Here is a 23,378-nt window from a genome sequence, read left to right as displayed (position 1 = left end):
TTTCTTTTGAGACCCGACATGGATTCCTTCTCGAATTACAGCTATTTCCAAAATGACACAGACTACTATGAAGAGCAGTCTTTTTCTTTATTTGACATTCATATCCTGGTGCCTGTGACTATAATTTCCAGCATCTTGTTTTTCTTGGGTATTGCTGGGAATTTGCTAACACTATTAATTTTCAAAAGATACAAGGAAATGAGGACTACAGTTAACATGTATTTATCCAGCATGGCGTTGTCGGACATTCTGATTTTCCTTGGTCTGCCTTCTGATTTGTACAGGATTTGGAAATACAAACCATACATATTTGGGGACTTTCTCTGCAAATTTTTATTTTACCTCAGTGAAACCTGCACATACTGTACCATCTTGCACATCACCACTGTGAGTGTTGAGCGGTATTTTGCAATATGCTTTCCCTTGAAAGCCAAAACCACCATCACTAAATGCAGGGTGAAAAGGGTCATCCTTTCTTTATGGGCATGGGCTCTCCTGACAGCCAGCCCAATTCTGTTCCTGTTTGGCGTGGAACACCGCAATGGAAGCCTGCCTGATGAAGCCAAGGAGTGCAATTACATAGAACACTCAGCCCGCACAGGGCTTTTAGAAACAATGACTTGGGTCTCAACCATGTATTTCTTCCTACCGGTGCTTTGCCTGACTCTGCTGTATGGACTCATCTGTGGAAAGCTTTGGCAAACCAGACACAAGCTGCGAGGACCTCAGGCCGCAAGCAGAGAAAAGTACCACAAACAAACAGTCAAAATGCTAGGTAAGGATCTGGCTTGAGACCAGGCTAAACATCTGCATTTATATAACACTAGGCCAGACAGAAATTAAAGGTAGAAAGGGGGAGGTGAGACAAAAAGAAAGGAAAGGCCCTTACAGATTTAAGGTTAGTACATTGTACTTCATTTAGTCATGTTCCTGGGTTTTACTGAGATACGGGGCCCCAATTTGAAGTGTGTGCAGGTTGGTCGTAGGAACAGTTGAGCTCATCGTTTGCTCTGGACTGATGCAAACTCAGAATAGCAGCAAAAAGAAACGTAGGATGTGGCTGAGACTTTTTTTTTTAAATTTTTTTTAAGGCAAATCTGATCAACCTTGATTTGTGTGCATCAAGAGGGGCCTGTGCTCAGCAGTCATGGTCTGACTGGTAGTTTTTCAAGCCAGCCACTCTCACGTCTCCCATGGAAAGTTTCATGTGTTTTAGCAATTAAACTTTGGGCCACAATCTAAGCAAAATCATGTGTCCAGGCCTAGTTAAACATTGGTTTTATTTCCACTTAAATCATGTTTAACATTTTAGTAGACTCATTACAGAACCCACTGGTCAGTATGTGGTGTGTTACCCTCTGTGGCTCAGGGACAGGGGCTAAGCATCTGAACCCACAGCAGCATTTACTACTTTAGTTCCGGCTGTAGTGACTCATTCTTGAAGCTCTGAAGGTCTTTGGTTCAACCCCCAGTCACAACAAGCAGTTATTACGATTTGATAAAACAAAGGATTTATTTGGGTTAACAACATTTAATGCTTCACTGAGCCTGTTCATTCATCTCAGGTGAGCAAAATAGCCGCTGCTTGTTGCTGTCAGCAAAATTCAGTGGGTGCAGATACCAACTCTCTGTGCTCACAGTGGAGGCAAAAGCACTGATGGCCCTGGCCTCAGTCTGTTCACAGATCCTCCATCATCCCCCAGTAGCTGTGAATGGCCCCAAAATTGCCTCCTTTTCCAGAGCTCAAAGTGGAATCTTGCCTCTTTTCAGCTCCCCCACTTTCTGCAGGAAACACACAGGGAAATGCAGGACTATGGATCCATGCAGTAAAATGTACTAACTTCAGAGCTGTGCATTTTCCCCTTCCATCAACTGTTATTGTCCCCAACTTTTGTTTCCCATTATTATGGCTTCTAATAATTTGTCCTCTTTTTCAGTGTTTTCCTTCTCCGTCTTTCCCTCTCCCCACTTCTTCCTCTGCATCTTTTTTATTGTTCCATTCATCTCCCAGATTTCTTTCACTCCTCTTTTCCATCTCCTCACCATCCCCTTCTATTTGGGCCCACCCAGACACTTTGTTCCTCTTCTGATCCCACTCACTTCCCAACTGCTGACCCTGCCCCACTCCCCTGGTAAATATTTCACTGACAAGTGAGGCAGATTTCAGGATAACAATGTAACAGCAAGAAATAATGCTGAAGTACCGATGCTGCTGTAACCTAGCCTGGTTTTGTTCCTTTGTCACTGTACTACATACATTTAAAGGGTCTTTTACCTGAACACTGCAGCAGGCAAACAAATCCCCAATGCTTATATCTACCTGCCAACATGAAGCAAAAACGGCTGCACAAGTCAGGTGGTAGCATGTTACAGTACATGCCATATTCAGCGTAGTCGTCTGAGGTCTCAGCCACAGTATAGTTTAAAGAGACAGAACAAACAGTGCTTCAAAATTACTGTACTAAAATATATTCCCTTCCTTTTCAGCAGTAGTGGTCCTGGCCTTCGTGCTGTGCTGGCTACCATTCCACATCGGCCGAATCCTCTTTTCCCAGACCAAAACCATCCTGTATGACATCACTCAGTACTTCAATCTCATCGCCATGCTTCTCTTTTACCTTGGAGCATCTATAAACCCAATACTTTACAATGTCATGTCACAAAAATACAGAAAAGCAATGAGCAGAATCCTGAACTACAGTCAAGTCTGGCAATCCAGAAACTTGACAAGGAGTGAAAGGACTTCTCTTGAAGGTACAGAAGTCAGTTCTGTCATGTAAATAGTTCATCACTGACTTAAATACAATGTCCTGTACAGCTAGATTACAGCCGTCCACTGTGCTTGTGAACTGTGTGTTAATACCAAGCCATGACACATGGGCATGTTGTGAGTGAAGGGGGGATTTTAATCTCTCAGGATGGAAAAAGTTTGCTGCTTCCATCTGTGTGCACAAAATTCTCCCTCAACCATTGTCACTCCTTCTGCTTCAGGGTGATGCCACTAGTATTTCCTGCAACGTTTATGAAGTTTTAGCAGTGTCAGGATCAAGTCAAAACTATATGCAGAAGCCAGTAGTGACTCAACACTCTGAGTGCCAATGGGTTCAATCAATTGCCTTGCAATGTATCTCTGTGCACTTCCAACAAGCCACAAAGTGGTCATCTGCCAGTGGATTTGTCCCAAGCCCTACAAGATCACAGCTTTTGCTTATGGTTGATACAGAATCTATTCAATACCCTCATTCAAGTTCTTAGTATTTGTTTGATGTATGAAAACTAAATCAAAACAGACCAGTGGATTGAATGAAACTACCTTTGTTCTCTTCATTTTAATATATTTAATAACTGGGAAAAACTTAAAGGGAAAGAAAATATGAAGCTGTTGTGATTGTGAAAGGTGCATGTCCATTACAAAGGCTGACCAAGGGAAGCAAGAAAGTAAGCTACAGATTGGGGAAGGGGGGAGAGAGAAAGTTACTTGCTCAACTTCCACAAGAAGTTTGTGACAGATAGGGATGGAACCCAAGTCTCGCACCAGTTCCTTAACCTCAAGGCCATCCTCAAGTGGGGGCTAATGAAATTATACTGTTTGGACAGCCAAATTACTGCACTTGCATTAAAGGCAAAGGACTTTGATGGGTAGAGAGAGGATGGAGTCTATTTCAAGCATCATTTTCCCTGGTGGAAATCAGGGTTATGTCAAAGCAATCAAGCAATCCTGCCTTTGTTGCTCTGTCACCATTTCACGAGAAGTTGTTTGTGTTGTTGTGACACAGAGCACAACAACCTACCAGGGAAAAACAGGCCGTGTCACTTCACACACCACGGGAATTGTGCTAGATCACATCGCTCAATGCCGCTTTCCTTTTCAAAATGTTGATTTCAATGAGACCATTTTCAATCACCACCGTCAGTCATACATGCTTCTTGTCATCTGAATAACTAGAAATGGCGTTATGAAGACTAGTACACAGTGGTTCCAAAGGATGGTCTCCATTGGCTTATAGCAAACAGAACAGCATCCCCGAGTTCACTCATTTCATTAATAGATTGTAAGGTTTATTTTTTGTCCTTCATGCATGTCCTGTAACCTTGCATAGGAAAACGGGTGGAGGGCTAATTCTTTAAGGCTGTATTCTCCACTGGATGGAACACTGAAATCAAAGCAGTGGAAATTCCATTGCCATTGGGCCAAAAATAGTTTGAGGGAAAGGAAGTGAGGCAATCTGCTATAATCCAGTCTCCCTTCCTGGACATATCGTGGCTGGGCAGAGCCAGGGAACAGCTGATCTACATGATTTCAGTGAGTTTCCTTTAGATGATTCCCTGGAGTAAACGAACCGATTGGAATTAACTACTGGAGTCCCGCTCTTTCCACTGCACTGGAAGAAGGGAGGGGAACAAATGGCAGCACAATCCCTACTAGAGCAATAGAGGAGGGCATGGTGAGCAGCACAGAAGGACTGGTCGTTGCCTATGGAACTTGCGAAATCTGTGCTGTGGGAGAACTACATCCCCTCCGCAAACCTCCACCCACATGGAAATAGCACCTTTGGAAGCACACAAGTTTCATCTTGGAACTTCCTGAGCACCTCTCTCATCTGTAGGTTTAAGATGAGATAGCCTCACTAATGCTAAAAATCAACCTAATTCCGTGTTGCTGTTTCCTTCATCCTAAACTACATACTACATGGATGACAGGATTGTCCCAGAAGGAAGTTATTTTCTTCTTCACAAACACACAAATACATATAATCAAATTTGAAAATTTGTATTTTTATTGGCTGTATTAAATATATTATCTATTTCATAGTTACAATTTAGTAATACAATGCAGCTTTAACATAAGTTTGAAATATCTCAAAATTACAATGCAAGAAAAATGAAGATACCTAATCTGTTAATGCCACTAGGGTACATCAATCTGGAATGTATAACCGTCAATATAAAATCTACATTACACTATACTTTCCAGTATATTTCCTGGAAATATGAACATTTTGTGGCAATTCAGAAGCATTTTATTTTAATTTTCTAGGAAATCATGATTTCGGTTAATATTTATTCTGAAAGCCTACTTTATCATTTTAAAAATATATCAGAAATGCTATTGCCAAATAAATCACTAAATGATTTGCTCTGTTTGTCTAAGAGTTAAAGAAAAAATCCCTTGGCAAAAGAAATTTGCTGAAGGCAGTCTATTGTTTTCTAAAAGTAAAATATGAAAGGAAATGAAGGCATATTTGTAAACTTCGGCAAACTAAAGACACTAATATCTGTATAAAACTCTTTCCAACACTGAAGAGAGACTTCCATGATATAAATGATGAAGTTAAAGTTCTGCTACAAGTAGAACAATACATTCAGACATACATTTTCCAGGATTTTTTTAATCAAAATAAATAGAGTACAAAATGAAGAGTACATTTTTGAAAAGGTTAATTTCAGATTGCACCATAGACCTACTTTTAAGAATATTAACTGATACTATGTCATAATTTAGGATTTCCACATTTGAAATGCAACACAATGCCTCAAACTAACTTATTAACAGCCATAGGAGAAACATCCTTAAGATGTTTTATTCTTTGAAAGAATTAGCTTGTACCCAACAGTACTATCCCACATGCAAGTGCACTGCCCCGACGTACATGAAATGTAGCTGTAGCATTTGCAAAGTATGTTAAATCTGTAACATTCTATGGCATGTTCTTTTAATGCCAAAATTATTAAGACGACCCATTCTGAAACAAATGTCTAAATTTGTGGCTTCCAGCTTGCAAAACAGTTGATGTAAAGAAAATAGCTGTCAGACTTCTCTTCAGATACCTAAAGAATATGTCTGACAAGGAACAGTCGTATGTAGTGCATAGTAACCACCAAAAATATTCCTCAAAACAGTGTCAAGACATGCATGACAAGTTTTGGAAAAGTTTCATAGCAAACTGAAAATTCTCACCACCACCATAATGGAATGTGAACTGCCACCACTGTGATAGCAATTAATTTAAAACATTGTATAAATGTTGCCTAAAAATATTTCATATATAGTTTGCTAATTCAGATAAGGATAGAAGAGCATCCAAAAGCAGTCTGAACTTTTTTATTTTTAGGTTAAGAATAGTACAAAAACATTTGCTCAGTTTGAGCCAAAAGTGAAACATTTATCATAAATGCACTCTTTCTCCTTAAAGACAAAATCTGTGCCTTCTCTGAAAATGCTGAAAAGATTTAATCAGACGCACAGGAAATTACTGTTCTCTCAGGCACTGAGAATGAAAATGTGGATTGGGCCAACAGTTGTTTACCAACTGCTGAAAGCATTTCATTCAGAAACATAAAGTACAAAAGAGGACCAATTTGCAATATTACATACAAATACATTCAGTCGCTCTGTATGTACATTACATCCCTCTAGCATTTTTAATTACAATTCTCAAAATGCTGGCACCTCCTACTTTAACGCTTGAAATATTAATTCTTGAACCCCAAACATTAAAATAACTGTAAAGTAGTAATATCATATTTTGTTTTCCTTCTACAGTATATTAAATGTGGTTTGCTCTAGCAATGTTCTGCAGTACAGTACTGTTCTAAGCGCAAGCATTTTTGCTGCTGTATTTCATGTATACCAAACTATAACAATACTCGATTAAAAGTTGCTGATCCACTACCACTTGCTTAGTTGCACTTCAAAAGACTTTATATAATGCCTTTTCTCTAACTGGCGAAAGGGCCTATGCTTTGATAGTGAGAGACAGTGTGGTAAGGCAGTTTTTTGCTGTTTTATTAACAGCTAACCCTGATTACAGAGGACCCAGGATTACCCCTTCTATGGCAGTTGTGTGTTCTTTATTTGGAAAGGTTCTGCCAACCCAGTCTCAATGTCAGTCAGCAGCAAAGATGGAAACGTGTGTATGTCTTATACAATCATTTCCAGCTAGGATGTTATTTAGAATTAACCAACATAAATACCCAGAATAACTGTCATAAAAAGCTGAACAATGACTAGGCTTTAAACAATCTACTTGATTACAAAGTACTGAATAACAAAAGCAAACAAAATAGCAACCATTGCAAATCCCACAAGAAGAAGAAAAGCAAACTGCTCATCACTTAATGTCTTCTTAATCTTTGCAAATTTAGCTGTCGAATCAGTATACTGGGGAACCAACTCTTGTTTTTGAGATGAGAATACTGTACTGGGACTATAAGGTCCATACAGTTCTTGTAATCCAGTAGAATCTTGATACTGGCGTCCAGCACAGACTCTGAACCGATATTCACAGTTTGTCTGAAAGTTTGTGAAACGGAATGAAGTCTCTGATCCCTTGTATACCTAAATAATAAAGAGAGCAAACAAATTGCTCATCTATTTCACTTTCCCAGTATCTAGCAATAGACACAATATTCAGTGCAACCAGAGCAGGCCTGCAAGGGTCTGGGAAGCCCTCCCCACGCATCCAATTTGAGGGCTTCAGAAATAAAAGAATCTCTGCTTTTATTTCTAAACTGTTTCCTAGCAAACAGTCTTTAAAATGTGAGAAAGAACTAGGAGTGAAAACTTGCCACCGATGTTCCCCTGAAGATGACAAATTATTTGCTGTCCCTGCAAGCCTGGCCTCTGAAAAAACTACCACCATAGATTTGTGCCGACGGTGCGCTAGGACCATCCTAAACAAAGACAGCACCTGTCCCAGAGTTTACAATTTACAATGAAGTGCTGGGGATAGGTAGGGGGATAAAACAGTTATCCCTCTCCCACATAAACATCAAATCCCCAACTGTTCTTCAACCTTGCCTCTACTATTTGACTCATTTCATAGTACAAGTGGGGTTTGGGAGGAGATTATGGCAGTGGCTTTACAAATCAGTGCTGACAGAGTGCTCCTACCTAAGGGATAGAGTACAAGAAAGCACAAAGTTGTTTGCAGAAAAAGTGGACAGACGGGTAAGGAGTGAGAGCCAGCCGGTTTATACTGGGATAAGGAAGGGGGCCAGATTTGTGAAGGGCCTGTTAAGATTGGCACGTATGCTAAAGCATCTCATTAACCTTACCCCAAATAATGATGAGGCTGCTCCTGTGCATGGTGGTACACTCAGGTCGATAGGAGGTTCTTTATATGCGAGATGGAGCAGAAACAATTCTAGCTTTTTGAAAATTACCCTGTTCAAAACCTATTTGAGGTTTTCAGTGACATAAGGCATTCAACATGTACAATGGTGTCACTACTATCATCATAAAGCTTTGTGCATGACAGTGATACATGAAGATATGCATAAAAATTGGAAAGATCCTTTTGAGGCCGAGCTGCCCCAGTTGTAATCATTAAAACTGTTCACAACAGTTTAATAGTTTGAGGAAGTTTGTTTAAAAATAAAATGGCAACACAGACTTTTCCAGGTTAAAAATCCATACTGAGGGAGGGAGGATGGTTTATAGAGCCTGGTTTTAGTAGTGGTCAAGAAAGTGTGCACAAGAGGGTTGGGCAAGTCTAAAAACCAAGAGTCTTGAGTTTGTCATTTCAGAATTGGTACTTACGAACCACTATGTTCACAACTGTGTAAACAGAGCTCGCCATGTTCCACCCCCTCCCTCTGGGAAAAAAACCCGTATATTTCTGTCTAACCTCCTAGGTTAATACACTGCTTTGATTCTGTGCCTCTTATGGTCTCAGTAAAAATTTACAAATTCGAGTAAGGCATTCAAATTTATTACTTTGAGTGCATTCAATTTGAAGAAAGCTGGGCAAAGGCAGTATGTATTAGAACAATTTAAAATCTAATCAGCCTAAGGCCATGTCTACACTACTTCTTATGTCGGCAAAACTTGGGTGTGGATTTTTTCGCACCCCGAGCGTCCTACATTTCGCTGGCACAAGTGAGATGGGTTTGTGAGATGGGTTTATGAGGTCAGCATAGAGCAGCCACGTGAGCGATCTTACAGCAGCACAGCTGCACTGATGTCCCTGCAAGCTCGCTAGCGTAGACATGGCTTTAGTAACATTCAGAGACTTGATGTAAAAAAAAAAATAAATTCCTTACAATAATTTTTTTTTAAATAGCAAATGAAATTTTAAAGTTACCTGATCAACCTCTCTCCCACTGGCAAGTTGAAGAATGTAAACAATGGAATCTCCTTTCATTGACTGTAGAGGCTCCCATGTGATTTCACAGATGTTTTCTCTCACCTGATTTACTTTGGGTGCTGGGGAAGAAACAAAAAAAGAATCCACCCACGCGCTTTCAAATTTTTTGTTAGAAAAACTTTTTTCATGGTTAACCTGAAACCACTGTAATCCCTTTTTTACACGACTAAGGACATGGCTTTAGTAACCCAGCCACACCACTAATGAAGAAGTGATTCTCAATGGGGCTGTTAAACAGGCTCAGGACGGATATTCAGTTTTGTGGTACTATCTTAAAGTATCTTAGAAAGATTTAATATGGAAGCCCATTATGCTGTGTGTCAATTTTTCCACATACAACTTGCTTACAATTTGGTAGTGAACGTTTTTTTTTTTTTTTTTTTAAACTGTTAGCCCCAAAACTGAGGCTGAAGTCAGGATTCTTTCCATTTTGCATATCTCAACAATGAAAGGTTTTGCAGGCCAAATTATGCTCTCAGACACTCTGCAACTCTCTTGCAAAACTTAAGGGGGATGCAAAGGTGCTTCTGAAAACATAATTTGGCTTGAACAATCTTTAATCATCGGTGATGTGCCAGATGAAACAAACGGTCTCTAGACCAGCATTTAAAAGTGTGACGTTACCTTGTGTTAGCAAAAATACTCCAACATACACATTTCAAAAGTCTAGTGTAGATCAGACAGTGTACTTTTCAGTGGTGTTAACATGTATTTGCTAATGCGTTAATAAGTGTGAAGTTATCCTAGGCATCATCTACATGGGAAAGTTGCACCTGTCTAACTTAGATCTTTTGTAAAACTGTTTTAAACTGCTGCAAACACCTGTGCAGACACACTTACTTTATTTTAAAATGGCTTCCTTTGGTTTACTTTCAACTGATTTTATATGTTTAACCTAAATCAAAATAAGCCTAATGTAAAATGAAATAATTGTCCACACAAGTTTGTGTCAGTTAAAAAAAAAAAATCACACCTTTAGTCACATGGCAACTCTCACATTAATATGGACAAAGCTTTGGGAAGAGGGTGAGTTTGTAGAACTAGCACTTTAAAAAACTTTACTGGCAAACTGATTGTATTAGTACCTTTGGGAATAGAGAACTATTCAATAACGTTCTTGCTTTTGAGTGATATCCAGTTAGGATGGACGCGAGTGCCTTGTAAACCTGAGTCATTGTAATTTACATACTTAGGAATTTCTAAGTAAGCAGCCTCTGAACCATTTAAACAAGTGGGTACCTAGTGTCTTTCAGGCAGAACTCAGGCAACTGCTTTACTTTCCAACTAAAAATGCATTCTCCTTTTCAAATGTACTCCTGATACCTCTTAAAAGTCACAAGAGTTAGTCAAAGCAATCTAGAGGCTATAGGTCCTCGTATCTTATGATTTGTTCCTATTTTTTCCACTAGGAGTATGTCTACACATAAAATGTGACAGGGGTACAGCTGTAGCGCTTCAGTGTAGACACTCACTACAGCAAGAGGAGGGGTTCTCATTGCTGGAATTAATCCACCTTCCCAAGAGATGGTAGCTAGGTTGACAGAAGCACTAGTACTGTCTACACCAGGGTTTAGGTTGGCATAGTTTTCGCACCCCTGAGACAAACAGCTATGCCAATGTAAGTTTTCAGTGTAAACCAGCCCTAAATCAGATGACACTTACTTTTATGTGCAAAGTGATTATAAGATTCTACTTTTCTAGAGTTTTGTTTATGTCAAATATTCTCTTCTCCTTTAGGTTATATTTCTGTAACCAGATCTGAGAAGGACTTCAAAATTGCTTGTTATGCTGAGATGGTGGATTCTCAAACTAATGCCTGTCTAGTCAGAGAATTATTTAGTAATTACCTTCAAGTAACTAGGGAGGAACAGTGTGTAGGTCCTTGTATCTCCCAGTTGGGAGTGATATATGTCATACAAATCTTCATAATTGTATTCTTTCCTATAAGATAGGTAATATTCTGACTGTCAGACTGAGCTGCTTTTATGTGGCCCCTTAAAGTTCTCATTTAGAGTGAAGAATATTTGATGTGTTTATTTTCTCTTCTCACTTGCCAACAGGCCACTCTAACCTATATCAGCTTGCAATGGTCCCCAGGAGACTATATACCAGGAGAGAATTGGAGGAGCATGTCCTCAATGCCAGGGCTGGGAGAATAGTGGTGCAGGAGCTGGCCACACTGGTTTTATACCTGCAGAATGCTTCGTCCCAGTAGGGGAATTCTTAGCTGGCCAGATACAGTCACAGTATCCAGCCCATCTGTACTGCCTGTGTTTGACAAAGAGGCTAGATAGAGGAAAGAATCTGTTTTTAATATCAAATATAAGGAGGACCATATTGGGTGAGACAAAAGGTCCATATAGCCCAGTATCCTGTCTTCTGACAGAAGTGCTTCAGAGGGAATAAACAGAACAGGTATGCTACTGTTGATTTTTACACACTAGAACAACAACAACTCTTAGAATGCTGTATGCTCACCTTTAAGAGATGCTGGTGGAGATTTGGTTGTAGTGAAAGCATAAACTTCAGAAAACTCCCCTTCTCCAGCATCATTGTATGCCTGGATTTTAAAATAGTATGTAGTGGATTCACTGAGTCGCTGCACCTTGTACGTATGACAAGGTCCACTATAAACAGTAACAAATCTAAAAAAAAAATATTTTTTTACAAATAAGTACACGTTAGAATTACACAAACTAATTTATGTTAATGTTTAACACTGAAAAGTGTGTGATGGGTGAAAGACGTTTGTAAAATTTTATTACAAAAATGGTGACTTTTACCTTAAGTTTGTTACACAAGTGTTAGACCAAAAAGACCTCTTTTATTGCAATAAACAGTTGTGTGTATTAGTGTCATTCACAACAATAACACTGAGTTGTCAGCACCAGGGAGTGCCAATACCTTTCCCCCCCCACTCATTTTATGGGATCTATCATTAAATCTAGATTTGCACTAGGCTGGAACGTTACACAGGAAGTTTGTTACACATGGTTAGTCATGCACTTTGTTTCCCAACCTCTCAAATTTTTAAGTTAGAGGAACTGAGAACTTCTGGGGAGTAGAGGGGGGTGGGGGGGGGAAGGTTCATACGCTTTTATAATCTTAGGACAAAAAAGAATTGTTCACCCTATTTGTCGATTACACACACTAACCCTTTAATATTAGAGCAGATTTTTTTAAATACAGAAAACGGACAGTACACTTACAGGTTAATGCATTATGTTATTACAATGTAACAATTCATAACTTTCTTGAATGGGGTTCTCAAACTGGTAGTGGGACCCCTCAGGGGGTCACGAGGTTATTACGTGTGTGTGTGGGGGAGTCACGCACTGTTGGCCTCCACCCAAACTTTGCTTTGCCTCCAGGCTTTATAATGGTGTTAAATATATTTTTGAAGTGTTTTTAATTTGGGGGGGGGGGGGGTGATGTCACTATATAGAGGCTTGCTATATGAAAGGGGTTACCAGTACAAAAGTTTGAGAACCACTGTTCTTGAATAAAGATGTGACGCAAATGCTAAGTATTAATTTCTCATGTCATACAATGAATCAGATACACCCAAATTAGCTTTTCCACTGGAAAATGAAACTGAATATCCGATTCCACCATAAGAGTTCCAAGGAAACATACAAATGCAATTTATACAGCACGTGGGCTTAACACTTGACAGTCTTGATTATCTTTCCATTTTTTGTCATCCAGTAAACTATATCCACTAACAGAACTGAGGAAATGAATAGTTTTATGATATACATCCTAATAAGATTACCTGATTTCATACCCATTAACTTGATAAGATCACAGTGGACTACAAAACAGGACATGAAGCTGTAAAACATTAGCAGGCTTCTGAATGTTCCAAATTGTAGAGTAATGATCTCACCTGCCAAACCTATCCTCCATCTGCAAGTTGAACTGTGTAGGATTGGTAATTAAAGCTCTACCAGGACCTTCACCCCATTTCAGTTTAAGACTCTGGTAGCTGAAGACCACACATTCAAGATGAGGCGGGTCAGGAGGTAGTGGTTTTGTTTTGGCTTTAATGGAATGATTGAAAGGACCAACTCCAAAGTTGTTTATGGCCTGTATTCTAATTCTTCAAGTGAGAGAGGAGGAAAAAAGGTTTGTTGTTAATTTACAACTACTAGGTTAAATAATATACTAAAATACACTATTTTACTGATTGTAAATTTCAATTACTGATGTACTAAAATAATCTTATACAAGCCCCTGATAATATTTTGCAATGAAGCAAAATGTCAATTGTCATCTGCAAAGAACCAAATACCACAAAAGTTATAAAGCTACAGTTAGAGATTTCAGAGTTGATTTTTGGAAAAAAAAAAGTTTAAGAGTTAAGATCTCTTTCAAGTTGAGGTAATATTTGGAATACAAGTGAGACAAATACCACAAGGTTTTCGGTGGGATTTTGCATAAAATAATGCTGAATAATGCATAAATAACATTGAGAAGTAGTGCAGAATGGAAGCACAGTTGCTGCTGTTCATGAAGGTAAAGCATGCAAGTTACAATATTTTTAAGAGTTCAGAGTTAAAGCAGGTTATGATGTAAGCTTAAAACAAAAAGAAGGAAATTTGCCTTAATTCACCCTATTTCAGTTCAGCTGGTAATTCTCCTTCCCTCTCTAGTAAAGCATCTAAAACTGTAAAACACAGGCACAACGTGATGACTAAGGACAGAATGATAGCCGTGACTATGATAGTCCTTCTCCTTCCCCATTTGAGTTTTACAGGTTAACCTACAGATGTGATATTTTAACCTTTATTAGCCTATTAATTTTTAAAATAGATTGAAGGGCAGTTACATATAGATGTGTATTTAACAAAACTAAAAAAACCAAAATTTACATTTACAATGTATAAAGTATACAGAATTTAATTTTATCCCTTCATATAGAATCATAGAAGTGTATGGCTGGAAGAGACCCCAAGAGATTCTAAGTCCAGCCCCTGAGACCATCCCTGAGAGGTGTTTATCTAACCTCTTCTTAAAAGGTTTTAGAGTAACAGCCGTGTTAGTCTGTATTCGCAAAAAGAAAAGGAGTCCTTGTGGCACCTTAGAGACTAACCAATTTATTTGAGCATAAGCTTTCGTGAGCTACAGCTCACTTCTTCGGATGCATACGGATGGTTAGTCTCTAAGGTGCCACAAGTACTCCTTTTCTTTCTGTTCTTAAAACGCTCCAATGACAAGAATTCTACAACCACCTTTGGAAGCCTATTTCAGTACTTAACTATCCTTATAGTTAGAAAGTATTTCCCAAATATTAAACCTAAATCTCCCTTGCTGCAGATTAAGACCATTACTTCTTGTGCTACCTTCAGTAGGACATGGAGAACAATTGATCACTGTCCTATTTATAATAGCCCTTAACATTTGAGGACTGTCATCAGGTCCCCCCCCAGTGCTAAGTAGAACAGAACAATTACCTCCTGTGTCTTACATATGACACTCCTGTTAATGCATTCCAGAATATTAGCTTTTTTGCAATTGCATCACATTGTTGGCTCATACTCAGTTTGTGATCTGATATAATCCCGATTCTTCTCAGCAGTGCTACTACCATAGCCACTTATTCCCTGTTTTGTAGGTGTGCATTTGATTTTTCCTTCCTAAGTGAAGCACTCTGCACCTGTGTTTACTGAATATCATCTTGCTGATTTCAGATCAGCTCTTCAATTTGTCAAGGTCATTTTGAATTCTAATCTTGTCCTTAAACCCCTCCTGCTTGGTGTCACCAGCAAATTTAAAAAGCATACTCTCCACTCCATTATTCAAGTCATTAATGAAAATATTGAAAGGTATCGGACATGGGAGCGACCCATTGGGACCCAACTAGATACACCCTCCCACTTTGACAGCAAACCATTGATAACTACTCTGAGTACAGTCTTTCAATTAGTTGTGCACCCACTTTATTGTAATTTCATCTAGGCCACATTTCCCTAATTTGCTTACGAGAATGTCACATGGAAGTGTCTCAAAAGCCTACTAAAAATCAAGATATATCATGTCTGCTGTCGTCTCCCCCCGGCCCATCTACTAGGTTAGTAATCCTGTCAAAGAAGGAAATTAGTTTGGTTTGGCATGATTTATTCTTGAGATGTTGCTGGTCGTCTTTGATTGTGAGCTCTTTGTGGCAGAGATTTACTGCTTATATGTGGATATTTCTTAGCATTCCGTGGAAGCTTCTAGTAAAAACACAGATATTTTGTGACTAATAAAGCCACAGTTATGAAAGATCAGTTCCAGAATTCGAAGTGTTGTTTGTTTTATTGTTAGGACAGAAGTCCATAATTATACAGGCAAAACAAAAAAGGAAACACCTTGGTTTTTAAGGTGTCCAACCTTTTCAGGCCAAGGTCCATGACCAGTGTTGTAGAAGCACCAACCATACTTCTTTCAGAGTAGCAGCCGTGTTAGTCTGTATTCGCAAAAAGAAAAGGAGGACTTGTGGCACCTTTATTTGAGCATAAGCTTTGGTGAGCTACAGCTCACTTCATCGGATGCATCCGATGAAGTGAGCTGTAGCTCACCAAAGCTTATGCTCAAATAAACTGGTTAGTCTCTAAGGTGCCACAAGTCCTCCTTTTCTTTTTACCATACTTCTGGCATTCTGGAAACACTACCAAGAATAGAAAAACTATATAGCCAATCAATGATATTTTGCACTATAATTGAAGTTGGACTTAAATATTTTAATATAGATTTTCAATGCATTCTACACCAAGAAGGAAAAACTAATTTATAAAAAAAATAAAACCAGCTAACTGAAACCACAAAGGGTTATTTAAAGCACTTCAAGCCTGAAAGGAAGAATTTGAACTAGTGGTAGACTTTGCTGGACTTCACTGCAACCTCTATCGAAAGCTATCTGATATCCTATGGACAGCTCAGCGAAGCCTCTGCAGCTTGTCTCCTGGCAACCAAAAAAGTAAACGAAGGATACACAAGGAATGGGACAAAAAAAACGACAATATTGCGATACCTTTGTGAAGTCAGTGGTATGCCTTCACCTAGAATGCCCTGTTCAGCTCTATTATTTGTATTGTAGCACTTAGGATCCCCAGTTCTACACACCTACCTCAAAAAGACAGAAATAAAGCTCAGGGAAGGATGACGAAAAGATTATGGGCATGGAAAGACTTTCATATTAAAGAGAACTTGAACAGACTGGTACTGTTTAGAAATGACAGACTGGACGTGACAGATGAACACACAAATAATAGTATAGAGAAATCACTCAGTTGCTCCTGTTCACTATTTTAGAACAGAAGAGGCAACAGATTTAAAGCGGATTTGAAGGAAATCCAAATTAGCTTTTAAAATTCACTGTTACCAAATATCATGAATGCTAAAATGCTTAGTCAGATTCAAAAGAGGGTTTTTTGTTTTTAAAGATGTTTTAGGGCACAAATCAAAACACTAAACTCATGGAGTTAGGAAGAAACTCCACCATCGGCAGGTAATTCCATAATTGTCCACCTTCCTCTGAAACATTTGCTACTGGCTGCTGTCAGGAGCCAAACAGGGCTAGATGGGGACTACTAGTTTGATCAAGGATCCATACTGTTTCTTTAATACCCAGAGTACAGTTTGCACTTGGTAGCATTCCAGATACCAGGAAATGTTAATGGCCAAATTAAATTAAAGTTCAATTAAAGCAATGTTACCATACTGCCCACTATCACAGCTCTGATATTTTTTAAAAGTTATTCAGCACTGTAAGGATTGGGATGGGGTGGGGGGGAGGAAATCAGTAAACTGAAAAACGGACCACATTCAGTGTGAGAATTCAGCTCAGTCTTGCAACTGAATAAGACAAAATGGCTGGGTTGTAGCAGTAAATAAGAATGTAGGCCAATCTCACTAGCTTCCAGTTCTCCAGGTGCAGGTAGTGGATCTTACGAGGAGGGGACTACAATGGCAATGGGCTGCCACTGCCTGCTTGAGGATGCCATGGCAACTGGGCACACAGGCCATCTTCACTGACTAGCTGATCATCACAGTGGCAATCAGACCAAAGATGGCTTTTTGCCCTCCCAGGAGCTTAAAGAGTTCTCAGGATCCATCTGACTGTAGCTGCAGCTGGTATGTAGGTAATAGAGATGAATGACAGAACAACTGGATGCAGTGTTGCTGTAGCCATGTCAGTCCCAGGATATAAGAGACACAAGGGAGGTCATATGTTTTATTGGACCAACTTCTGTTGGCGAGAGACAAGCTTTCAAGCTACACAGAGCTCTTCAGGTCTGTGAAATGCACTAGCTTAACAAGTAATTAGTCTGCAATTCATGACGTGCTGATGAGACCCATCGGTATATTCCTCACAAGTTCAAGATCCATCCCTGCAGACCGAAAGGGAAGACAGCATGCAGTACAAAAAATGTTGAAAGATGGCACCAAATGTGGATGGAAGCACAGGGATTGCTGGGATGCAAAGCGATGCATCTGCAGGACTCAGAATGCACTGCACTCCACACCCCCTTCCCACAAACCACAGCACCAGAATGGGAAGAGGTGCTCTGTGAGATAGCTGCCCATAATGCACTGCTCCCAATGCTGCTGCAAATGTGGCCACGCCAGTGCGCTTGCAGCTGACAGGCAGCGCTTTCCCTGCTGCGGTCTCCGAGGGCTGGTTTAACTCTCAGCGTTCTACATCTGCAAGTGTAGCCATGCCCTAGGAGTGTCACAGCTAAACAGAAGGTGGAAAAGGCTTGTTTAGCATAAGTAGTTAACTCTGAATGGTCCCCTGCCAATATGTGTTAAGTGGCCCGTTAATACCCCTCCAGTCACTGGGGAGCTGGAGGAAGGGCAGGAGAGAAGGCAGCTAGGAGGGGTTATTAATGGGTTATGGATTGTTATAAGACAAATCCAGGTTCTCTATTCAGTCCATGATTATTAGTGTCTATCAAAGTTATGAATTTAAGCTTCACTTCTGTATTTGCATGTTGGGTTCAACCCGAAATCATGTTCCATTTGTTCCTTCCCTGATTTTCTGTGAAGTTTTTTCTTTCTGCAATTGTATTGTCAACTTCTGAGGGCAGTGGGGTGTGAGCTGGTGGAGGAGGGTGGCATCAGTGTGACAAGACGGTAGTTAAGGGGACAAATATATGAAAATTAGTCAGTTATTCAAATCTGGTGTTTGGAGATACTCCAACCGATTTCCAAATAATTAACCACAGGGCTCTGCTAGACACAGGAGGATGCTCCTCTTGGAGCAAAAGAGGAAATCACTTACACTCTGGTTTCCTTAAAACCAGTGGACCTGGAGACCTCTTCAATTGTCCTGATTTAGTTTGTTGGGGTAGGGTCCCAGGATCCCCCATAACATTAGGGAAAGTAGCTAGGATGGATTCCATCACAGGAGGGAATAGGTTAAAAAGACTAACTTATCAGGCTGCTGCATTTTGTGTTTACTAATAAAGTTGTAGACAAATAGAGAAAAATCCAGATATTTGCCTGTCTTTTTTCATTCTGCTGTGATCTCAGCAACATACCGATACAATGTATGCTGTATTTTAGGGCTCCCGGACTCAGTGTATTCACCTTTTTTTTTTTTTTCCCCCCCCTCTAAAGAAGTCAACCACTCTAAAGACAACCCATTACATAAATGCACACTCTGGCTTACAGCATGTTCACCTTAATGAAGTGGACTAGGAGACCAAAAAACCTGGAGGGAAAAAAACAGTCCTGAACATTGTATGTTAAAATAACTACAAGACTGGTTTCAGAATAAAATAAGGAGTAATCACCTGTACAAAGTGTCAGGGTGCAGATTCTCCAGAATATGGCTTGTAACTCTACCAACAGTTACAAGTTGCTTTTCCCCATATTCTATATTATATCCAATGACATCTGACCCATGGCAACACGGTTCCTCCCACTGAATGGCAAGGCACGTTGACAAGGGACAAGGATTTTCCATCTGATCTTCTTCAAGCAGATGAAGTAGAGACACTGCTGCAGGCACTGACGCTGGTGTTGTTACCACACCAATATCTCCAAACAATCCAACTCCAGCTATATTCACAGCCTGAAAGAGAGATTCTATTGTGTTCAAGGAGGCCACATTTTTCTATCTTATCTTTGAGAAACTGCTTTGATTTTGTGCTTCTTGAAAGAAATTTGCAAGAGGATGGCATTTTCCTAAACATAATGAAAACGTATCAGTCCAGAACTAAAGGCAAAATTCCACTTTAGTACGTGCAGCTCACATGGAGGTTGAGAGAAATGAGAACAGCAGCAGAATGTCCTTAACCATTCTGTCTTTCATGATAACTCAGATTAATCTGTTCTGAAACACTTTTTGTTGTGTTCCTTAAAAATATAGTAAGCAATAGCTTGCAGATCTTGAGCACCTTCCAATAAGGACATCTGGCATACGGGTGTAACAGGCCTGGACATGTTCCCAAGATGGCTGGCCACAACCATCTGGGACTTTGAAGAGATGCAGAAGACATTAGTCTAGTGTTTAATCGAACACTATCCTATTCCTAGGTGTACACACTTTGGTTGGAGTGACAGAAGATGCTCTCCAAATCCTTTTCCTCGTCCAGTGCATCTGTACAAGTTGGACCAGAACTTTGTCCTTAGTTTCTAGATGAAGTACTTATTCAGATGCTAATTATCTTTAGGTTTTGATTTTTAGAGTGACATACAAAAGGAAGCCTCTCATACCTGTACTCTGCAATAATATGTGGTTGCAGGTGTAAGACCTTTCACTTCATAGCTCAGACAAGGGCCAGTGTATATGATACGCATTGATCCTTCCATTTGTCCCCAGTCCAGCCTATATTCACAAATTTCAGCACCATTGCATGCAGGACTCTGGGAAATTCAAGTCAGTGAAAGATTAGCTTTCAGATAGCTCATGATTTGTAATTATAAATATATATTTAAGATTATATCAACGGGGAATGGGTAGCGAAGAGTGTGGATTCAGTAAATTTATCAGTGAAATGAGTTGGCTGGTTTCTACCTACTCCTAAAAGGGTATATGTCCTCCTCAAACCACTACACAAATGACGCTCCTGGCTACAGGGAATACAAGTATTGAACAGGAGTAATTTGACAAAAAACTGCATTGAGAAGTTTGCACATATCTACCCTATAGCACACCTGATTTTGGTCAGTAGTGCTTTTTCACACAAGGCACTACTGTTGAAATTATGCTAGTAAACAATGGTGTCAGAACACTTTTATTAATAGTACAGTCCTAGTATGCAAAATGGAGGTTTTTCAGTTTGAAAACCGTTCCATAAGTAACACTCAGACCTTTTAGATAGTCAACAGCATGGCTATAAGTACACCATTTGACTGAAACAGGAACATTCTTCACAAAGATTGCAATTCCCATCTGGTCCCATAATTTTCCAGTAACTAGTTGTAACAGTGGTGTGCACACTACTTAAGGAAAATGTGCTAACAGCAAATAGTCACCCACACCATGAGAAGGGCTTAAATATCACTCCATTTTCTCAATACAAGAACAAAATCTGTAGCTGAGAACATTTACAAAATGAAATTATTCAAAGCTGACTTCTGCCTGAGTACTGGTAAAATGGGGGAAGCATTTGAAATATTTCATCAATATACTCAATTCTTCTCTTTGTGAATTTACTTATGTGCTACATATGATGCATGAAATTCTAAAGCTTTAATAATAAAAATTTTAAAAACCTACCTCCCAAGTGACCACTACACAGGTGGCAGCCTTACAGGTTAACAAAGGTGTACTACACTGATCAGGAGGTCCTGCAGCTGTAGAAATCTCTGCTTTTTCAGAGAGAGGGCCAAACTAGAAGGAAATACAATTGCAAGAGTGTAGCAATGACAGAAAAATAGGACAAATGCACATTTGCACAGTGATAGGTTGGAGAAAATAAAAGATGCCATTTTATTTTGACAGTACTAAGATTTTGCATCACAATACCTAACTTCATAACTCCTACTGGAGCTTTTTGGGCACCTGCTACACATAACTGGTCTTGTGCACACAGAACCTCCAAAAAGCTCCCACTCAGAGGGTTCTGCACAGTGGTAAGCCTCTCAATTTTGTGTGTATGCATGGCTCCCCCAATCTTCCTTTCCTTGCAGTCACATCTTGCTTCCAAAAGCAAGTGGCATTGCTCTAGAGGGACTCTTCTGTGACTAACATTGCTCCAATCCCTTGTTCCAACCCAGTATAGCTTGGAGGTATCCTCTCTGCCCAACACTACCACTACCCTACCCTGAACCTACTTATCACATACTGTAAATTTAAAGTGATCTGCAACATCTAGATGGGACATAACAGAAATGGGGTCACGGGGACGAAACTCCAACTGCAAAATTAGGGGAAACTTTTGGAAGGCATAAAGGACAGTTGGGCTCCTAACTATTCTTTGAGCCACTTATGATCTTGCACATAAATTTCACTGTCTTCTCTTTGCCAGAAGGGCTTTTGCAAACTGGTCCTTCAATGGGACTAATATGGAAAGCCACAGAGATGCTGCAAACACCACCACCAGGATGCTAATATATAGCTATCTTACTAGTGGTAGTACCTGTATAGTTACTTGCAAAACAAAAACTGATCATATAAAGAGATTGATTACCCCAGCTTTATTTCCTGCTCTTATCCAGAAGCAGTACATTCTCCCAGGAAGTAGACTGTTCACTGTGCATTCTGTCGTCTGACCCTGATACACTTGTCTGTGTTCATCTTGTTCAGAGTCTGCCATTTCTACAACATATTCTATTACTTCTGAGCCCCCATCTGTGGAAGGAGGATCTATGAAATATAAAGTTGCATTAATACAAAACCCAACAGCTCTTATTTTAATAACAGTTTCAAGGTGGTCTGTATGAAACCATAAGTTAGACTAATTCTAAAAATACATTTGCAGATGTTTGGTTTCAGCATCTATCTGAGCTGCAACAATTCACAAGCCTCTAATCCTTTTAAAAAACACAGCTGTCAGTTAGTAAAAGATTCATATCAATCTTTTTGATCGGGCATTTATACATATTATCTCTTACTTCTCCCCTTTACAGGGCTAAAAATAAAAAAGCAACAACTTATTTTTGCTTTCAATTGCCAGTTACAAACGGGTAAAGGGTAAAGACTAACCATAGCATACTGTTCCCTAACTTCTGTGCTCGCTGCTCCTTAAAGTTCTGTTAGTAATATACCAACTGCCCCACAAGCTATACGAAGTATAACTGAAGAGCTGTGCATTACAGTTTTTCCTTTTGACTGAGTTTAATTATATAAGCTTTCAAGTTTTTGAATGAGTGTCCTGATATTTCAATTTTAGTTTTGTGGGATCATTTTTGTTTTTAGCCTTCTATTTTTATAATGTTCAAAACCTGGAAAATGTTTATCTACAGAAACACTGGTCCTTACCCCATTGTAGAGTTATTTCTCTGGGCTTAGCTTTGCTAATCAGGCATGGAGCATGGCAAGGTCCAGGAGGAACAGCTGATGTTTGTACAGTCAGAACATCAGAAGCCTAGCAAAAGTGTACATATATTATTTTACAGTTACAGTTGTGAAACACTGCACAACGTTATTTTACCAAAGGAGAAATAAAACTACTTTCAAGGCCTAATGTGTTTATTCTTTTCAAGTGACTTCTTGGCTCACCAGGCTTTCACCTCCCTTACTGACACAGTAAACTCTCAGTTTGTATGAAGTACCAGGCTTGAGATGATCACACACATGTTCTCTCATGGAACCACTATACACTACTTCCCATTTAGTTCCTGCGGGAAAAGGAAAGAATATCAATTTGCAATCCATGGGGAAGGTTTTGTTACATTAAAACATTAAACTTTTCCCCATATTCATTAATTTAAGGCACACACATCACAGAACAAAAACTGAATCCTGAATTGGTTCAATTATGCATACAAACAGCATTTACTGTAATTAACTACTACTCCTATCTATAACAAAATGAACATTCTAATTGCTACAGTAATCACAATACATACTTACATGTGAATAGAAGTGAACAATGCATTGAATTAGGCCTTTTCAATGATTGCTTACCAATTAAAGTTTCTGAAATTTCTAGGAAGTACTTAGAAATGTCTGATCCTCCATTATCCTTTGGTGGATCTGAAAGAAAGTTACATTTTAGTTACAATGAATTTCAAAAGTTTAGAAAAAACCATGAGGTTCATGTACCATCTTGTAATCAACTATTCAGAACA

General features: G+C 39.3%; 2 protein-coding genes across 4 annotated transcripts in view; one reads left to right on the top strand and one right to left on the bottom strand.

Annotated features, from left to right (window-relative positions):
- Positions 1–18: 18 nt before the first annotated feature.
- On the top strand, positions 19–2,780 carry LOC140916822 (growth hormone secretagogue receptor type 1-like). Its single transcript, XM_073358710.1, has 2 exons — positions 19–775; positions 2,488–2,780. The coding sequence occupies exons 1-2, from the start codon at positions 19–21 to the stop codon at positions 2,778–2,780; spliced, it is 1,050 nt and encodes a 349-aa protein (XP_073214811.1).
- Positions 2,781–4,755: 1,975 nt separating this feature from the next.
- The window catches only part of LOC140917667 (fibronectin type-III domain-containing protein 3A-like), an 86,299-nt gene continuing 67,676 nt past the window's right edge, over positions 4,756–23,378 (bottom strand). For all 3 annotated transcript variants that reach the window (XM_073360949.1, XM_073360947.1, XM_073360948.1), the window contains 11 exons: positions 23,215–23,283; positions 22,807–22,925; positions 22,567–22,672; positions 21,776–21,951; positions 20,863–20,976; positions 19,857–20,006; positions 18,932–19,212; positions 13,039–13,251; positions 11,628–11,794; positions 9,087–9,208; positions 4,756–7,339 (listed from right to left, as the gene is read on the bottom strand). In XM_073360949.1, the coding sequence (XP_073217050.1) occupies positions 7,025–7,339; positions 9,087–9,208; positions 11,628–11,794; positions 13,039–13,251; positions 18,932–19,212; positions 19,857–20,006; positions 20,863–20,976; positions 21,776–21,951; positions 22,567–22,672; positions 22,807–22,925; positions 23,215–23,283 (1,832 nt within the window). In that variant the 3' untranslated portion in view covers positions 4,756–7,024. The remainder of the gene's footprint in view (positions 7,340–9,086; positions 9,209–11,627; positions 11,795–13,038; positions 13,252–18,931; positions 19,213–19,856; positions 20,007–20,862; positions 20,977–21,775; positions 21,952–22,566; positions 22,673–22,806; positions 22,926–23,214; positions 23,284–23,378) is intronic.

The sequence above is a fragment of the Lepidochelys kempii genome, chromosome 9 (assembly GCF_965140265.1).
Source record: "Lepidochelys kempii isolate rLepKem1 chromosome 9, rLepKem1.hap2, whole genome shotgun sequence".
Lineage (NCBI taxonomy): Eukaryota > Metazoa > Chordata > Testudines > Cheloniidae > Lepidochelys > Lepidochelys kempii.
This window is presented reverse-complemented; position numbering and strand designations above follow the sequence as displayed.